This window comes from Carettochelys insculpta, chromosome 2, assembly GCF_033958435.1.
Source record: "Carettochelys insculpta isolate YL-2023 chromosome 2, ASM3395843v1, whole genome shotgun sequence".
NCBI classification, from domain to species: Eukaryota; Metazoa; Chordata; order Testudines; family Carettochelyidae; genus Carettochelys; species Carettochelys insculpta.
In genome coordinates this window covers 30,230,396-30,250,913 of record NC_134138.1, presented here as the reverse complement: position 1 = coordinate 30,250,913, position 20,518 = coordinate 30,230,396, and the positions used below count along the sequence as shown (strand labels likewise).

Sequence of the window (20,518 nt, the reverse complement as noted above, 5' to 3'; positions counted from 1 at the left end):
TTTCTCCTGTCTAGGACCCCAGTCCTATAGGGTGTGTCTGCATAGCAAAGTGATTTAGGAATAATGGATGATATTCTGAAATAACTTTGCGAGTGTCTACACAATGCAACTGCTATTGCAAAATAATTTCAAAATAGCAGAAGGCTTATTTTAAATTTGGTAAACTTCATTCTGTGAGGAATAGCACCTATTCTGAAATATCTATATTGGAACAGGGGCTGTGTAGATAGGAAATAAGTGCTATTTAGAAATAAAATATTCCGGAATAGTTTATTCCAAAATAATGCTGCTGTGTACACTTCATATTTCTAATTAGAGCTGTGCTTCCAGGGGGTCTCATCCAAAATAGGCTCTACTGTGTGTGGACACACTATTTCAGAATAAAAAAACAAAAAGCAGTCAAGTAGCACTTTAAAGACTAGCAAAATAGTTTATTTGGTGAGCTTTTGTGGGACAGACCCACTTCTTCAGACCACAGCCAGACCAGAACAGACTCAATATTTAAGACACAGAGAACCAAAAACAGTAAGCAAGGAGGACAAATCAGAAAAAGATAATCAAGGTGAGCAAATCAGGGAGTGGAGGGGTAGGGGGGCAGGTCAAGAATTAGACTGAGCCAAGTACACAGACGAGCTCCCATAGCCCCTGATTTGTCCTCCTTGCTTACTGTTTTTGGTTCTCTGTGCCTTAAATATTGAGTCTGTTCTGGTCTGGCTATGGTCTGAAGAAGTGGGTCTGTCCCACGAAAGCTCAGCTAATAAACTATTTTGCTAGTCTTTAAAGTGCTACTTGACTGCTTTTTGTTTTGATAGTTTATAGACTAGCACGGCTTCCTCTCTGTTACTATTTCAGAATAAGTTTTGCTTATTTGGTGCTTTCCTGTAGTGTAGATGCTTTATTCCAGAATAGTTTATTTTGGAATAAGGTGTTCAGGTATAACTCTGTAGTGTAGACATACCCAGAGACTGTATCTGCGCTAGCAAGTTCTTTTGGAAAATCCAGCCCTTTTTCAAAAGAACACAAGGAGCATCCACACATCAAATATGCTCTTTTGATCCAAAAATTGAAAGAACGTGGCCCTTTTTCTGGATGCCCTCTTTGGCTGTTTCTACACATGCCACTTTCGCTAATAAATGGCATGAAATATGCTAATGAGGCACAGATGTAAATTCCCAGCACCTCATTAGCATATGGTCACATGATTTGGAGTCCAGAAGACGCTCTTCTGGACTCCAAAACAGCATGTAGAAGCACGGCCCCTGGGGGATCTTCCGGAAGGAAGTCCACCTTCTGGAGGCCCCTTCTTTCTGCTTTTTTGTTATGAGTAAGCCTGCATCTACACTGCCCCTCCCTTTCGAAAGGGGCATGCAAACACGGCTGATCCAGAAGTGCTGTTTTCAAAATGCAAACAGCCATGTAGACGGTGTTTCTTCAAAAGGAAGCCCCCTTTTGAAAGTACCCTTCTTCTTAATTTTTTTCAGGAAGAAGGATGCTTTCAAAAGGGAGGGCTTTCTTTCAAAGAAACCCCATCTACATGGCTGTTTTGCATTTTGAAAACAGCAGTTGTAGACCAGTGAGTGGTCAACATTATGCAAATGAGGCATCGAATATGCAAATTAGAGCCACATTTGCAATTTTGATCAGCTGCATTTGCATGCTCCTTTTGAAAAGGAAGGGCAGTGTAGACGTGGCCTGGGTGAAAAGAATCACTGTAATCAAGCTGCAAAATGTCTGGATCACTACATTACAGGAAATCTTGAACAAAGTAATGTGAGTTGCCCTCTGAAGGGCAAAGAAAATCTTGTAGATGATCTATATGATGTCTTGTGTTTACTAAAAATGACTGACTTTCCTGGCATTTTTTGTTAATAGATACACTGAATATCCCACTGCACATTTATGTTGTCAATATCTCCTTCTCCACCTGCTGCCTCCCCCACATGATTAGAGGATGAGAGCTTTATATTTAAAAGCCTGCTTGATTGAAGTTGAAATAGAATCAAGGATATTCTTCTTCTACGGACTGAGATTTTGGAGGATAATAATGATAACAGACTTTCATTTGCAAAAGCCAATGTGATGTCTCACTTATCTCCATTGCATGTAAATTTAGAGAAATGTCCTTGACTGGGGTCATTAGTATTGCTAAGATTGGATTTATGGCACTTTTAATATAGACTCAGGAAAACAAAATGCATTATTACTGTAAGAGGGAGATGAATTTGTTGAGATGCTCTGAACAATTTCTGTGAAGCAAAAATTCCACAGGCAGCTTGCTGTCTTTCTCTTAATGAATTTTGGTTTTTGGATAAAAAGAAACACCCCTGCCTTTGAGAAAAAAAAATCTGAAAGGATTTCTTTAGAACGTGCTTCACAACCCACTTCCAAAGATGTGTGGCCATCAGCATAGGCATCAGTAGACACAAAACAAAAGTCTAAATTAAACAGAGTGAATTATTTATGGCAGATTTCCTGACATCCTAAGGCCTGAGGCCCTTTGCAAAATGATTGAAGTAAAAGTTATGGGCATCCAGTGCTTTTAAGCAAAAATGGGCCTCAGCTGTAATACTTCAGCATGGGTTTTAAATTTGCTGTAAGTATAAGGGAAGGAATCTGACATTTTGATTCAGCCCTTTACAGATACAGGGGATGGTTGTGGGGTCCAGAGCTAGAAATGCACTCGACACTTCTGATCTGCTTGCTGGTCCTCTCTATGTAATAGAAAACAAACTTCTGAGACTCAGCGAGATGCCAGATTTGCAGCCTCCATCCCACCATCTGTGAGGGCACGTGAATGCTTGTTGCACATGATCCATGTTGAATCTCTTTCATCCTGCGCTCTTGGGTACTGACAGGTGCCAGACAAGAGAATTTGTCAGACCACAGGAGGTCAATATTGTCTAGCTCATTACTAACACTTCCACTGCTTATAGGGCTCTGAGAAGACATTTAGAAGTAAATTACAGCTAAATAACAGCACAGAATGCAGAGAGCCAGGACTTGTGGCTGTAAACAAACTTCATGGCATTGCAGGAAACTTGGCCACCTCCATAAGTGGTTGTCCAGCCAACTAAAGTCAAGCCAGATTACAGATGTTGTCGGATGAGAGAGTTCCAGATTAGAGAGCTTCAACCTGTATTAATCAAACAAAATATCACACACAGCCAGCTGCATTGACAGAGTTACCGTGGGACATGAGTCTAGTAGAGCTTGTCTTTTAAAATATTTAAATTAAATGCAACTCCTCACTACTGGTGTTATCAGGGGCTAAATTTAGAGTGGAGGAAGCATACCATCTTCAGAATGGAAGACACTTGTGTTTCTCTTGAAGTGACGATACGCTGATCAGTGAATTACACAAGACTTAGATTTTGCGTTCGGTCAGTTCCAGGGAAGAACTAAACAGGGGCACTGAAAAGTGCAGGGCTCCAAGAGAATCAATTCCCTGTAGCCAGGAAAATGTATTCTTAGTTTAGAAGTTTTATCATCTGAACAACCAAATCAAGAGGATACAACACTGGTTGGTCACTGCATCTGGTTTGTAATATGCATAGGGTTGTGCAGCAGGGTGATTACCCTGCTCAAGAAGGAGAAAGGGTTAAGTTCAGCACACATTGAGGGCCCTGGCTGCCAATTAAAGCTTCAGCTTATTAGGGTTCAGCTGCGGCTTTATAAATAGAGGTCCTCCTTGCAAGGAAGACTCTTAATTTAGCAGTGGAGCAGGATGGACCTAGATGCTAGGAAGCTAGGGGCTGCCTAATACAGAGCAGAGCTCAGAGATAAAGCGGGTAGATCTGGGGGTGCTCTGGCCAGGCAAGCTCCCCAGCTTCAGGGCCTGAGACAAATGTACTACGCCTGCAGGAGGCCTAGGTAGGAGAAGGCAGTAGGTCCAAAACCTCCTTGCAGTGGTGAGCGGCTATTTCAGGCTGCATTTTGTCCCTAGAGCAAGGGGCTAGATGATGACTGGCAGTAGGCCACTGAGGTAAAATGAGCATTGAGATTCAGGGTTCCCTAAGAGGGGAAGACCCCAGAGAGTATGGGGTACTACACCAGGGCAGTAGCCTGAGGGGGGCATTCCCATCAGCTCATAGGAATAAGGAGACTTCGAAGTAGGCGGGGTCCTTTCTAAAAGGAGCCCCATCTGGACAAGCTGCACGGCGGCGAGCCGCATCAATTTCGAAGTGCCGCGGCTGCCCGCATGCTAATGAGACGCTGAATATGTATTTCAGCGCTTCATTAGTAAACTTCGAAATGGCCATTTGCATGGCCATTTCAAAGTTTTTGGCTAGTGTAGATATGGCCTACATGTGCAGCAGGAGGCTGGCACGGAGCAAAGTTCATTTATCCTCTGGTTTGCCAGCAGGTGTAAAGAAACCTGTCAAAGTCACTATTAACCAGATCTCCTTGTTCTCAAGCTCATGTGCTGTCTTATTTATTGGGGGCACACAGACAGCGGACAATACAAATGTTTGAAGGTAACTTGTGGCTCTCTGGCTCCATAAAATCAACTAAGATTTGTACAGCATGAAAGTCACCACCATCCCCCAAGTATGTGCTGGGGCCTGGAGGGAAAGCCCAGCGTGAGGCACGGCAGTTAGGCTAGAAGAGAGGAGCTGGACTTTTCTTATTCTGAAAGAGAACATCTAGCATACAGCAACCTTCTCTCTCTTCATCTTTCATGTGCTTTTTTTGATTGATTTAAAATTAATTATCATGACATCTCCATCCGTTCTATTGTACTGAAGGGGAAACCATATTTGTTAACCCCTGTGAATGACGGCGGAAAGAGAGAAGCTGAAATACTTGTTACTTAGACTCTCTGCTCTTTGGGGCAAAGGCTGGCTTTTCATTCTGTGTTTGCACAGCACCTCGCACAAGGGGATTCTGTCCTTGATTGAGGTCTCTTAGGAGCTATGGTAATGCAAATAATAAATTATGATTGTCTCCTATCAATAGATAGTAATAGTGCTAACAGGATGGTGGCGGGGTAGGGGGGAAATACCTCCTTACAGGTTTATGACTTTCCAGGATGCTTTCTCCTCCTCTGAACACTGTTGCAAGCACAGAAGCAGAACACTCTTGTTGCAGAGTTCATGTTGCGGCAGAATGGGAGATCAGACACCGATCTATCAAGATTATAAAGATCTTATCTTTTTTTAAAGCAAAATCCACTGTGACTGATATACTGACAGGTGTTGGACACCTGATAATACCTAAAATATGACATTGATAGCTGCATTATAGATGTGATGGGGTGTGGTCAAAGAAGACCCTTTGGGATGTTCCTTGGTGTGTTGCTCATGCCACTGACACTCAATCTCTTGCTCTCTGGGGTTCCCCCACCACCTTGTCCTGATGAGCCAGAGCCTCTGGTCTCCCCCAGCCAAGGCACAGAGTTAGTTACTGCCCCCCCCCACGGAAGCTTATGCTCCAAAATATTTATTCATCTAAAAGCTGCCACTGAACGTTAAAATGGTAAGTCACAAGGCACATTTTGCCCAAAGCATCTTTGAATTATGTGTGTGTATATTCACAACTCATTTTCCATAAAGCAGGGGTCTGTCACAATAGTTATGGAAATAGAGAAGGAAAGAGGGACTCTTTTATGGGCAAGGGACTGTCTTTTAGATACATTATGTTTACACCGTCTAATAAAAAAGTCCCCCATACCCTGGTTGAGACTTGTTGGCACTACTGTAACAAAAATAATAAATCATGAGAAGAAAGGTAATGCAGCCATGTACTGTTCACATATAGATCTCAGTAGCCTGTTTCAGATTAACTGCAATAATAATAGTTCTTGTTCCATATTTCTTTGACGCATGTGTAGTGAAATTCCAGTGGGGGAAGAGGAAGAAAGATTTTACAACAGTTCCTAAGATTAAGGAGGTTTGCGCCAATCTGGACAAAAGGAGGCCTTTCTTTCTTTCCAGACTGAGCGAGCAGGACAATAAACAGTGGTTTGATTGTTTCAGGCAAACCAGGCTGTTTTAACCTCCTTTCTTCTATACGTGTGTGCTTGCGTGCCCCAGCCTGAGTCAGCAGTCCATGTGTGCAGAAACCATTGCATCATATCACCCAGAAAAAACAAGTGCCATAAAGCCTCCAGTATCAGAAACCCAGCGAGTCACTGTTGGGTGAATTAGTGATGCGACCAGCTGTAAGACAGCAGCTCCCCTTGTACTGGATGTATCATCAAGATATTATTTTAAAGAGTTTCTGTTAAACCTTTGCAGAGGTTTCTCCTTAATTGTTGAGAGCATTTTTATCACTTCCAAAAGGGAAGGAACATTTGAGGAAAGAAATTTCATCATGACCACCACAAAAGGTCTTGAAAGAACTTGTCTTGTGGCTGACAGAGACACCAAGAAGTACTCCTTAGCTCTAGACAGGTAACACAGCCATCTGCATCTATTTGACTTTATATTGCTTTGCCCTTGGAAGTACAATGAGCCAGTTAATCGGCAGACTACTACTGAATCTGAAGCACTCATTACTTTGAGTCATGGATATATATAAGGATACTTGTACTATTTTCAAAATGGTAGTCTTTGGTGTTTAGAGGCTTCTTTTCCTCTCTTCCAAATTTTCTTATTAAATGTTTGATTAAAATACTAGTGATCAGTTTAAAGAATCTGCGTCTATAATGGACTGACCCTATTTTCTGTTGAAATCAATGTCTCTTACAATGTATTTTACATTGTTAGTAGATTTATAGTAGTATGAAAACCCAACAATTATAACATGCTTTTAGGCTGAATTATAATAGTGCTATTGATGTGTTTGAACCCAGGCACTCTCAAGCCTGAATGTCTAAATAATTTCTTAGATGTTACAGAAATGCGAGCATTAAGGGTTTGATCCTGCAAAATCTCATCCACATGACTAGCCAATTGCACTTCAAATCAGTGCACCTACTCATGTGATTGAGGATTACTTGTAGGAAGTAACAGAGAGGTAGCCACGTTAGTCTGTATTCTAACAAAACAAAACAGCAGTTATGTAGAACTTTAAAGACTAACAAAATGATTTTTTCAGCAGTGAGCTTTCGTGGGACAGACTCTGGGTCTGTCCCACGAAAACTCATCACCGAATAAATCATTTTGTTATTCTTTAAAATGCTACATGACCGCTGTTTCGTTTCATGGGAAGTAAGGATTTATTTGAGCAAGCCTTTATTCTGTAATATTTATAAATAGATTGAAGTCCATATCCTGTATTCCTGTATCATATCCCTCCCAAGGCTCCACTGGGGAAGGAATGAAGGACTGGCCTCTATATTACTAGAGAGTTGAATTCGTAAATGTGAATTAAAAGGAAATGAATTTTAATTTGGAATTTTAAAAAAAAGGAGTATAAATGTCTACCAGGAAATAGCTTTCTCTTGAAACTTATTTTTCTTATTCCTTATGCTTAGGAGCAGCAAATAAACTTAGCAGCAGTTTTAAATAAAATAGCAGCACTGCTACTGTTAGAACCTCTTGACATTTTCATTATCTCACTGCTGTTCAAGTTATTCATTGCTTGGCTCTCTTAAAATGCATGGGGCAGAAACTTTGTAGGAAATCTGTCAGCTCTAATGAAAATTTATCTCTGTGTCTTCCTGCGGTGGCCACCCTCACAGTAGCTTAGTGCTTTATATATCAGCTTGTTGCTTTCATATTATTTATATGGCTGCAGAAATATATGTGATGGTGTCCAATAATATTTCTGTTCCAGCCCATTCTTTGTCTGTTGAGTAAATCACTATCAGTTATGGCGGGATCTTAGTGGTGATTGATCATTGAGGTAAAACACCTGAGGAGAGATTTGCACCCTTACTCTGGCAGCTTTGTACTGGGACTCTGAAAGCCCTGGACCTGATTAGGGGAATATTTTTCAAGCAAAGAAATAGCTGCAGATGGGCCCCCTGGGGAGGGGAGTGAGCAAAGGAGGTAACTGCCCCAGGGTCTGGCAATACAAATGAGCCGGAGCTCTTGGCCACCACAGCTGCTACTGTGGCAGTTGGAGCCCCAGGACCTTTAAACTGCTGCCAGAACGCTGCATGGTGCGCTCCAGGCAGACCTGAAGACTGGTGTGGGGGCAGAGTGTGCTGCAGCCTGGCTGGCACTGAGCGGGGCCAGCTGCCCCAGCCCCTCCCCTTCCACCCAAAGCCCTGCCCCTCTCTTAGGTGGGGAGTGGGGTCCCCTAGCCTTGATGGGACTCAGTGAGGCTGTTGACCCTGCTGGCTGCAGACAACTATAAGACTGCCTTCTGAGCATTCTCTAACAAGTCCTGGTACCAAGGGGTCTGCCAGGCAGAGCAGGACTGGGGCTGGGAGGAACATTTTGGGGATGGCACCAAAGCACGCAGTATTGGGAGAGTGATGCAGAGCTGTTTAAATGATGCTGAGTGGTCCAGGATTAGGACAATTCGGAGATGGTGTAAAGTTATTTTACCCCTCCTCTCCCTGGGATGTGAGTTCTGTGCTGAGCCTCTTGTTTTTAACCTGTGAATTTCTTCTTGGACAACTATTTGTGACTTGTATTGCAGTACTACATGGAAATCACCCCTGGCTTGGACCCCATTATGCTAGAAACTGTACAAATGTCTGAGAATGATGATACTTACTCAGACCAATCATCCATCTACCCCCGTATCCTTATTCTGGCAGTGGCCAATGACAGATGCTTCAAAGGGAATGAACAAAACGGAAATTTTGAGTGATCCATTCCATGTCATCCAGCCCCAGCTTCTGGCAGTAGGAGGTTTAGACATAGCTAGAGCATGGGTATTCCTGACCCGATTGGCTAATAGCCCTTGCTGGACCCATTCTCCCTGAATCCATGGAATTCTTCTTTTAACCTCTGTCATCTCTTTTCTGAGCTACACAGTCACAGGATTCTTAAATCTCCTGGTATGGAAGCATCTAAGAATCTTTGCTGCCTTTCAAGGTACCTTTTTTGTGATGGGAGCTCCATGTATTCATACAAGGCATTATGATAATTTCTTAATCTCTATCACTTTCCTCAGGGTTCAGAACATGCTTTTAGCTTTTTACACTGCTGCTGCACTTTGAACAGCTGTTTTCAGGGAAAAAACTTGTGTGGAGTTCCAGCTCTGCTATAAGAGGCAATGTGGCCTACTGGATAGTGCAGTAGATTAGGCCTCCAGGGACTGGATTTGTTACTGATGTGCTGGGTGACCTTGGGCAAGTCACTGCCCATTTCTACACAGGCCACTTTTTTCGAAAGAGGCATGGTAATACATGGCCTGAAATATGCTAATGAGGCATGGATGCAAATTCCCTGAGCCTCATTAGCATACGGTCACGTGATTTGGAGTCCAGAAGACTGTTCTTCTGGACTCCACAATGCCATGTAGAAGTGTGGCCCCGGGGGAGCTTCTGGAAGGAAGTCCTTCTTCCAGAGGCCCCTTCTTCCGGGAAATTTTTGAGAAGAAGGAGCCTCCAGAAGAAGGACTTCCTTCCAGAAGACCCCCCAGGGGCTGCGCTTCTAAACAGCATTTTGGAGTCCGGAAAAACAGTATTCCGGACTCTAAATCATGTAACCGTATGCTAATGAGGTGCGGGGAATTTGCATCTGCACCTCATTAGCATATTTCAGGCCACGTATTACCATGCCACTTTCGAAGAAAGTGGCCTGTGCAGAAACGGCCACTGTGTTTCTCCATGCCTCAGTTTACCCATCTGTAAAATGCAGATAATGAGACTGCCCACCTTTAGAGATAAAATGCTGAATAACTCTATATATGAAATCAGTGTTGTTAGTAGTATAATGGAAAAAATAATCCATATCCTGAAGAGTTCACAATCTCTGAGCCCAATGCTGTAAAGTACTTTGTGTCACTAAATCCATAGAGCTCAGCAGACGCACAGGGGTCTGCCCACATTGAGCTCTGTCTGAGATTGAGATCTATGAGAGCATACAACAGGTAGAGGAAAGAAACAAATGAAGGCAGAGGGAGGGTGAGGTAACTATATTATGAGCATATATTTGCATTGACGAGCCAAGTGCACAGTTTCTAGATGCAGTAAACTGACCAGCAGCAATAATCTTATGTAGTTCTGGGGATAAATTACTGAATTTTTCAATTATTTGTATGTTTAGCAAAAACAATCCAGCAACATTGCTTTCAAAAGCATTTATTTTGCTGACAAATTGGCTACTTCTTTACAACCCTTTTTATATTAATGAACACTATTATTTTAATATTCTGATGACAAAATCCTGCTCAGTATACTTATGGTCATGGAAATCTGGTACTACCCAAGCCTCTCTCTCCACACAGTTTTGGAGGAGAATGCATTGCTACAGATCAAGGTTTTCAACAGACACTATTGATCTCAGGTGCTTGAAGCTTTGTTTGCTTGACTTGAGACACTTTAAAGAGAACTGGTTTTCACAAAGTGCTGAGCACCCACCCTCTAAAAATCAGTTCCCTTTTAAGTAGCTCAAATTAAGCCCTCACAATTGGTAGTTGCTTGAAAATCTTGGCTTTGCAATACTGGCATGACTGATTCAATTTCCAACTTGGTAATACTGTCAGTTGTGCAGAACTAGAACAGTTACATTCTCATGTCAATGACTTGTTGACCTAATCCAATGCTGATGAATGCACTTCCTGTTGTGTGTTTTATATGCTGTAACAAGGTCAGGCCAGCGACCTGAGTCTGCAACCTGCAGCTCTGGAGCCTCATGTGGCTCTTTAAGGGCTTCTTTGTGGCTCCTGACACTATAAACAAACAAAAACAAAAACCTGATTATTTCTGATAAACAGTGACCCTCTAAAAGCCCCAAATAAATATCTCATATCTAAATAGCAAATGATGTGTGATCTTGAAATGTTGCATAACTCCTCCTAATATCCTCCAGAGAGAGAGAGTAGATTCAGCAGTGAAAGTCAGGGAGACAGTGGTACAAACGCACATGTAAATTGTGGGGAAATAGAAATAAGTTAGAAGTTTGTGAATGTCCTGCAGTAAACATGTATCTCATTACAAATCTTTGTGTGTGCGCTGTTCTCATGCTAGGGGTTACAAAAAGTTATGGTTTGATGTTATTTATTGAGGACCATCTCATATTCATGTGCATTGTGGATGAGTTTTTTACTGAATTGGAAAAAATGGCTCTTCTTGCCATTTTGATTGCTGACCCCTGCCCTAGTTGGAAGGGTGCAAAGCAGCTCAGGATGCATCCTGGGCTAAGGGAACAAGCACCAAGGTGGAGGCAACAGGGAGAGGCTGCACTTACTCAATGAGGGCCAGCTGATCTCACAGCCAGCCTCCTGGCAAGGTTTTTAAAAAGCCGTCCCCATCAGGGGAGAGTGAGAGAGGAGGTGGGCATAAGAGGAAAGCAGCTAGATAAGGAGAGTAAGCAGTTTACAAAAGATAAAAGGAGGGAAAGGGAGTAGCTCAACTGGAGGGAGCCTGGGCCCCCTTTCCCTAGCAAGACTGAAGTGCTGACTGTGGCAAAGGGGGAAAGGACTGACCATCTGGCCTGGACAGTCAGGTGTGGGTGTATGCAAAATCCTACTGATTACAATGGGATTTGGGCTAGCATTCTAGCAGTTTGATTTAAGGCTTCTTCAGTCTACTTTCTTGCTATTGTTAAAATGCTAAAAACAGTAAATAGGCAGCATTAAACTAAGTTTTTCTTGCCCTGAGAGAAATCTGAAATTTAGAGTTGCAAGAGAAAAATTTACCCCTAACAAACTGATTAATACACCATGTATGTGATGGAAGGTACATTTTAAGATCCTCTGTGGAAATACATATGCAGAATTCTTCTGGGGGTGACCCTAATATTAGGTGCTAGATCCCCACAGACAGCCGCAGACCTCTTTTGCTGACTCAGCTTACTGGCAGGACAGCTGAATCATATCAATGCCAACCCAAGGAATATAAAAGGGTGTAAGTGACTCTCTGAGCTGGGGAAAATGGAAGCAGTGACAGCACGGACAACCCAAACCACAGGCAATCTGAGAAGAACACTCAGGATTTCTTGACGCGTGAAGGTTGTTTGGGATTAAAATGGAGTGTGAATTTCACGTGTTATAGCTATTCCTGAATAATGCCGTAGGTAGGCAAGGCCTTAGGCTTGTAACTGATTCTCGCTCACCCTGCTGTGCAAAGGTGAGGCCTAAGTATTCTGAGAAGAGTTAGTGAGGTAATTCTTTCAGCCATAGACTCCTTTTACATGAGGAAGATGGCTGGGGTGTGTGTGTGGGGTGGAGTGAGATGTTTAGTTTCTCTCCCAGCCTAGCTTTCTGCAATGGAAGTGGAGCCCAAGGAAAGCTCTCTTGGAATCAAACCCCTCTTCTAGCAAGGGGGTTCTGCCAGACCCTTTTTGCTGATCTGTGGTCACACCTCTGCACACCCTTTGGGCATGACTTGTGTCTAGGGGCTGTATTTGCTTGCCAGGTCTCAGATCATGCTCCAGGACTACTTCTGTTGTGTCCAATGTATGATGCTTCTATGTGTGAGGGCAAAGGAATCCCCCTATATTCTGGCACCACAGGTTTCCCCACCCTGCACAGTTGTTCTGATGTGGGGATGGAAAGGGGAGGGAAGAGGGACATTAACCATCATCAGAGCTCATTGGTGGGTTAACTTAATCATGTAACCTTTCAAAATTATTCCTGAGACTTCCAGAGCAACAGTACCCAACTCCTAGTAAAGACCATCTCTGATGAGTGTCCAAGTTTGTAGACAGTTTGGATGGTCATAGAGACAACACTGGCATGCCAACCCCAAGCATGCCAACACCGCACCCCCAAAATCATGAGTTAGCCTTAAAAATTCCTGAAATGCCAAAAGTAATCAAAGTTGTTTCTGTAAATTTGCCTCTTGGTTTTGACCGACTAAAGAGTACGCATTTTCAAGCTTTCTTTTCTAACCACGACTAGAAATTTCTTTTTGATATAAGAAAGCTATGATTCTTATGTAATCCCATGACTCAAGGAGCTGGCACTTGAAGAAAAACTATTATAAGGCTCATGGTAACATGGCAAGAGTTGGCAATACTGCCTTGTTCCTTGCAAGGAACCCTTTATCTAGGTCATGCTTCGTATCTGCAGTACCTCACACTTTATAATGACTCTCACTGATCACAAGAGAGATGTTCATAATGTGACTTCCTTCTTGAGGCCTAAAGTATGAACTTCCTCTCCAAGAAGGGTATTCTGTGTCTGTTGCAGTTGCAGCCATAGCAGGTCCCTTCATTTAAAAGGAGAGGACACCTGGTAGGTCACTCTCAGTGTGGGGCTGTGGTGGGATATACCAACTCCCCACCGGAAAGCAAGGGGTTGCTCTAGGCCCAGGCAGCCCAGTCACATCTGGAAAGCCTGGTGCAGCTGGGTGCAGGGCTTTTGAAAGGGAAGCAGAACAATTCAAAAGGGGCAGTGGAAGGGAGCAGAGGGCAGCCCCAGATCCAAAGGTGAAAGTATGTCGGTTCCCCACAGTGTGCTGCATTGGTAAGAAAGGGGCTGGTGCTGGGGGCACTCTGCTGCAGACGGAGGTGCAAGATCTTGGACTATTCCTTGCTGGCTCCTGGTGGGGCTCCCAGCCTGCCTTGCTGGCCCCTTGCATGTTGGCTGAACACAGCATAGGCATGCACCACCCCTGTGGTGTGCAGTGCCTCGGGGAAGGGGAAAGGGATTGTCAAGGAGTTTTTGCGTTCTGTCGCCATTGCCTGTAGGCATCGTTTCCACAGCTGCAGCTCCTTATGGACAGAAAAAGCAGCCGTGCAGGGCAGCAACCAGGCAACCAGCTGTGACTGCCTTAGCCCTGAACCCCCTGACTGGGACTGCCCTAACCCCCACATGGTTCCCAACACACACCCTGACCTTCTGCCCTGTGCACCTCCACATTTCAACTCCCTGCCCTGAGCCCCTCACTCCCTAAGGGGGGGGGGTGCTGCATTACAACAGTATCTGTAAGAAATTTGTTACTTTCATCCCTGCCAAGAGCTCATTGCCTGAGACCCGACAACACCTGCGCAAACCCACAGAGGAGAAGAAGGTGACAGTGTACAGCTCAGACACTTGATTGGAGAATTTTACTCTGAAAAGCTAAAGGCAGCTGTGGTAGGAAGAGCTTCAGGAGGCCAGCCATCCTCACAAGATGTCAGGCACAGCTTCCCACCACTGGGCCTTGGACTGGAGCCTGGCAGAGAGAGTGGGCCAGGGCTCCCATACCCACTTGGAGAAGGACATTACAACACCTAGTGTTCACCTAGGTGACAGACCAGCTGAAAAAGGCCCAGCCCCAAGGAAAAGCTTTGTGCTGAAGATGAGGACTGGAAACTCTTGGGATGGAAACAGTGAAGTACTGGGCTTTGCTTCTGAATGGCAGGAGTCCTTGCTAAAGACCAACCTAACCAGTAGACAGCACTGTTGGTGATTGTTCCTCTTCTACAGGAGCCCTTGCGCATGGAACTCATTCCTTCTTTGGATCAAAATCAAGTCTCGCAGACCACTGCAGAGCCCACCTCTCTTCCTTGGGTTTGGGGGAAAGTTTGAGTTGTTTGTCTTTTTCATCGGTTGGTGTAAAGTCTGCGATTATAATCGTGGCAGTTAATTTATTATCAGTATTATTAGTATTCATATTATGATACCACCTAGAGGCCCTAGTTAAGGATCATGGCTCCATTGTGCATAGTAACTGTGTAGACGTATAGAGAAAAGACAAGTATCAGAGAGGTGGCTGAGTTAAGTCTGTATCTTCAAAAACAGGTCCTGTGGCACCTCATAGACTAACAGATATTTTGGAGCATAAGCTTTCATGGGCAAAGACCCACTTCACCAGTCTCCTGAATCTGATGAAGTGAGTCTTTGTCCAGGAAAGCTTATGCTCCAAAATATCTGTTCACCTATACAGAGCCAAAGCAAAGACAAGCTCTCTTCCAAAGTATTCATCTTCCAAGTACACTACGTGAGAGCATAGGTGTTTAGAGCAACAAAAAAGGACAAACACAAGTTCATCTGAATGTCTCTTGGTTTACATTGAAATTGTCAGCTTGTGCAGGACAGGAACTGTCTTTTGTTCTGTCTTTGTCCAGTGCCTAGCACAACAGGATTCTGGTCAATGACTAGGTGCATTTTATGAGCTTAGGAGTTAAACTTCATATGTGGTCAGCCCACAAAACACAAATAAACAAAATAACTGCAGGCGTAAAGACTGTCAATTGGATGTGTAGTATAGGTGTTGGCCAGCTGATCAGGCTTGCCAGCGGGAGGGAGTGGGGTGAGGAGGGAAGTAGGGAGAGGAGCAAAGGGCGCTGGGCTCCTGGCCTCCATTACTCCAGCAGTGGCAGTACCTGGTGCCCCGACCCTTTAAATCACTGCCTTAACCCTGAGCAGTGTGTGCTGGGTGGTGCTAAGGGCTGGAGGGGGCAGGAGGGGCAGTGCAATTCAGGTGGTGCTACCGCCCCAGCCCCACTCTTCCACTCAAGGGCCTGTCCCTTCCTGGAGCTAACTCCCCCCACCATCTTGCCAGGTGCCTGGCAATTCTGTCAGCTCCCCTGCAGCTAATTTATATCTAGCTTGCAAATATTTGCCTACTTTCTATTTCACCTGTGTTTACCCAGGAAGTGAGAAGAGACCCGTGGCTAGGCAGGCTGAAAATATGGCCCTAAATTATTTAAAAACATCCAAGGTTGTAAGCAGTGTAGTTGTAGCCATAGTCCCAGGATATTAAAGAGTAAAGATGTTACCTCACCCACCTTGTCTCTTTGAAAACCATCCAAGTTTTGAGTGGCATCAGTTAAAAGCAGCATGGCATATAGGAGGTGAATACAGTTTTGATGTATTATTTCTAAAGATTAGTTCCATTATTATTTCAAGCCTACATAAAGAGTGATTTTCCCTTTGTGGGTGAGGTGTTGCTTCTCTGGGAAGTTTCCTGGCTCTGTTTTCATTCCCCTCATGGGAGGTCTAATTCAGACCTGTGAGGAAGGCAGCTGTACCCATCAGCTTGCAGACCAAGCCACTGCACACATCAAATGAAAACAAAGAAAACGAAACTGTCCTCACTCTTAATAATCTGTAGTGGGTCTGCACTGTGTATTAATGTATTAATATAATTCTTATTCACTCTTTCCAGGTGTAACTCCGGAGGTGCCCCACATGACATGCACCCTTATTGCTTTTCCTACAAAGAAAAAAGAAGTTGAAATGGAGAAAAGATTGTTTTAATTTCGGTCTCTGTTTGCAGTGTGTCACTGCAGAGAGCTAAAGCTCAAAGGGTGTGTCATACTCTAACACATATAGGAAGTTTATGGTTTGCTTGAACTGACTGTGCTCTGTTAGTTCTTGTTCTCTATATCTAAAAATCTGTCTGTTTGATTATTTTAATTAGCTAGGAGCTGCTACAAAATAATCTGTATTCGCTGCAGTTGGCAGGGGATTTCCAAATACATTTGGTCACATTATGTTCTCTCTTACTATGTCTTAACAAAAAAGCAGTCCAGTAGCACTTTAAAGACTAACAAAATAAGTTATTAGGTGATGAGCTTTCATGGGACAGACCCGCTTCTTCAGATCACTATTCAACATGTCTGTCTTAAGTGGGATTGGTAGATACTCAGTGCCTTTGCAGGGTTCGATTTCATGTGTCACACAAAATCAACCTCTTGGGGGTCACAGTCATCCCCTTGCGAGATGTGAGGAGTAAGGGAGATTGACAGGAGAAACTCTCCAGTCAACCTTCCCCTGTATAGACAGACAAGTTAGCTGAGTGCAGATAAGTCGGTTTTTAGCTACACAATTGGTGTAACTAGAATTGCGTATCTGTTGTCAACTTTTTTAGTCTAGTGTAGACATACCCTGAGGAATCTGGTGCAAGAGACAGATGTGACAATGTTTGACTTTACTTGCTCTCTCAGTTTGCTAGTCTGTTCCATGAGGTTTCCCATGCAGTGCTTACCAACCTCATAGTGATTTCTGAGGTTGTGTTAGCTGATGTCTAAGGTGATTTGAAGTTTTAAGGGAAAAGGAAGCACAAAGAGCGACCCAATTCCTGGAAGCAGAAGTAGAGTTTGTTGGTGTCAATCTTCAGTGGTTCTTTTGGAACTCCCCAGTCTAGCAGACTGCCAAGCAAACTGAAGGCAACCAGAAGTCTTGTGGCACCTTATAGACTAACAGATATTTTGGAGCATAAGCTTTTGTGGGCAAAGACCCGCTTCAAGCTTTTTCTCCAAAATATCTGCTGGTCTGTAAGGTGCCACAAGACTTCTTGTTGTTCTCGAAGCTACAGACTAATACAGCTACCTCTCTGATACTTGCCAAGCAACTTGTGACTCAGGACCTTTACAGACATTTAACTTTCAGTGCCAGCCAGTGAAAACCGGGTTAAGGGAACACTTACGAGTGTCTAGACAAAATGCAGAAGAGAGCTGGGATTTAACTCCAGAGAGCGAGAGAGACTTGCATGCTGTGAGCTCTAGGGGAAAGTGAGTAAACTGTTGAACTCAGACATCTGGAATTAATCAATTTGTAGGCCCTTCTGGGTCTAATTCATCAGCAAAACACCATGTTTCCAGTGACACCACTGAACATGAGAAAGGTGATGACCATAAACATGAAACAATGGAAGATTCTTGTAGCGGGCTGGCCCTCCGGGTGCTGGTTGGCAGGGCAGCATGTCACCAGATATGATTCCTGTTTCCAGATGTCTCATCCACAATTTATTTGCAGTTCTGGGAAAATAGGAGGATGAAAACAAGGAAAAGGGACCTCCATTAAGTGGGCAATAAATATGACCAGCTGCTCTTCCAAATAAACTCAGCGGAAACACGTAAAGGGAATAGGTTGTCTAGGCTAGGCAAGCATAGATGGATGGATCTGATATATGCCCACCTTAGAAAGATCTGCTAGGAAAAGAAACTGACTGTGGGGAAGAAAGGATGTTTAGAAAACCAACCCCATGCTGGTAATTGCTGGGCTTGGTAAAGGAAGGGGAGAGGGAAGTTGTCAGAGTTACAACTCTTTGATTTCCAACAATCCGAGCCCTGCTGTAATGGCCTAGGGATTGTGGAACCTTACAACTAGCTTTGTTCCTTCCAAGACCAGATGCCAGCTGTGAATTGATACAGCTGCCCTGTACTATGCCCGGCCTCCTTCTTTCAGGTCACACCTGACATGCTCTCGATGCTGGGAGGCTGGGGGTGGGGTGAGCAGGCAGTGAGCATAGCCTCCACTGACTTTACAATAGTTGATTTCCTCTCACTGAGAGGTTCTCTCTTTGCTACCTAAGACCAATTTCCAGCCCCTCTGCACCACTCAGCCAGCACAAAGGGAGCAAAACCAGGGCAAAGAATCAGTCCCTCTGCCCTGATCCCAAGTTTCTGGAAAAGCTATTTGATCAAATAATCTAGGAAGAGGCGTACAATTAGTTTCAGGGTTTTGTCCTGAGAGATTCTGGTAATCCTACTATTACACAAACTGCACCCGAAATGCTGTATGAAGCCAGTAAGATCTATGTACTTCCTGAAGTTAACACAATCTACAGGAAACATATTAATCCCACTGACAAATCCTTCAGTGCAGGGAATGTGAAAACAATCTGTAATTAACCGTGTGCAGTTAAACGCAAGCCTGCAGCATGTCTCTGAGCTAATTTCAGAATCAAAACAATAGAAGAGTTTATTACATTTGAAGACTTTCATTACACTGAATTCCAGGATGGTAATGCAACACATCAATGTTCACAGACTGGAGATGGTTAGGGCGTATCATTGTATAAACTTTATACATGTAGTGATGGGAAGAAATAATTGTTTATCATAGTGCACTCCAACAAGTAGAAATTCAGGGTGTATGGCAAGGGAGTTTCAGGGTTGGATTTATTACATCAGAAGCAGCTGCTGCAGCAGCAGTAAAGAGTTTTTGCAACAGTTGAAGTTGCATAGTGCTTTCTATTCTTACCCCCCTGGGCAAGTGTCTATTCCGTCCATGTTCTACACAGTGCAGGAATAAAAAAGAAAAGAAAGACACTTACAAAACTGTTCTGGAGTCGCAATACAATCCATCAGTGATTTCCCAGAAGACATCAGCCTGGCCACTGCAGATATAGAAGCTCTGTACACCATTCCACAGAAAGGTGGACCAGTATCCCTGATGATGGTACAGCACAGCTTGCTGAGCCTTGTGACTTTGTTCTCACCCACAACCATTTCAGATTTGGGTATAGTGACGGAACCCCCATGCTTTATGGAAAATGGGTCATGAATATGAATATGCATAACTCAGAGGTGCTTTGGACAAAATGTGTCTTGTAACCTATCATTTTCAATGGCATAATCTGTCGGATATGTATTTCCTATTTTTGTGCACGTATCATTTTGATAATTGAAATAATAAGTATTGTCTACATATTTGTGTTTCAACCGTTTGTCTCTGTGAAGACCTCAACTGGAGGTGTGGCTATCCTATTGTGAGAGTATGGCTTGTAACGCAATAACAGTACTTAGCTGACAAAAGGTCTTAATGGGGGCCAGTCCACATGTGAAGTACCTTCTTCTGTGTTCAGATTGGCAATCAGGCAATGGCTGATTGACTAAAAAGGACAGGAACAGGTGATTTCATTCATGTGACAATCTCCTTCTTGGAGTATACTTTCACACAAAGAAAACAATGGACTTCTCTCCACAGGGGAAAATCATGAAAAGGGCCCTGGCGTTCTTCCATCTTTGATCTTCAGCCTGCCTTGGAAATTGCCTGACACACCCTAAGGAGAAAGAGAATTGCTTTACAGTTTACTGGAGACACAAGTCAGGGTAAAATCATTCCTGACTTGACACTTGCACCTGATACAAGACCTAGTTAGAGTAAGAACTCACAAGTAATTAGATTTAGGGAAACAGAATTAGCTATGCATTTTTCCTTATGTTTATCTTGGTAACTCCCTTTGATCTGCCTGTTTTTATTCATAACCACTTAAAATCCTCCTGTTTTCTTTAACAAAAACTCTTTGTTTATAATCAAGCCAAGTGTAAACTGTTATTTCCCAGGGAGGACTACCACTGTGCATATCTCTCTTTCATTGATAATGGGGGGTTACATAATGTACAAAATTAGACAAATTTATTTGGGGATTTGATCCCTCCTAGGGGCTTGATTTCCCAGGTACTGTGCCCTAGAATTGCACCTGCCCAGGTGTGTGTTTAATCAGTGTCTGCATTGCTCTGCAGGTGGGTGGTAACCCTAGGTCTGTGCCTTGGCTCGGGGAGACCAAAGGATCTGGCTCAGCAGGACAAGGTGGTAGGGAATCCCAGAAAGCAAGAAGGCGGGTGTCAGTGGCATGGTCAGCAGAAAGGGGAACATCCCTAGGGGTCTTCTGACCATGCTTCTGGGTCTTGTGTCTCTAGTAAACTGTAAAGTACTTCTGTTTCTCCTTAGGTGTCAGACACCACACCAAAGGGATGATTTATACTTTCAAGTCATCAGCACTACTATGGGTACTCACAGGCCCTGCCGTGGATACCCCGTATGGCCCAATATTATACATTTTGTGACCAAC

General features: G+C 43.6%; 1 protein-coding gene across 1 annotated transcript in view; it reads left to right on the top strand.

The window, feature by feature from the left end:
* Positions 1-6,312: 6,312 nt before the first annotated feature.
* The window catches only part of SLC30A8 (solute carrier family 30 member 8), a 40,213-nt gene continuing 26,007 nt past the window's right edge, over positions 6,313-20,518 (top strand). The window contains exon 1 of the mRNA XM_074985639.1: positions 6,313-6,392. Coding sequence (XP_074841740.1) covers positions 6,313-6,392 — 80 coding nt within the window. The remainder of the gene's footprint in view (positions 6,393-20,518) is intronic.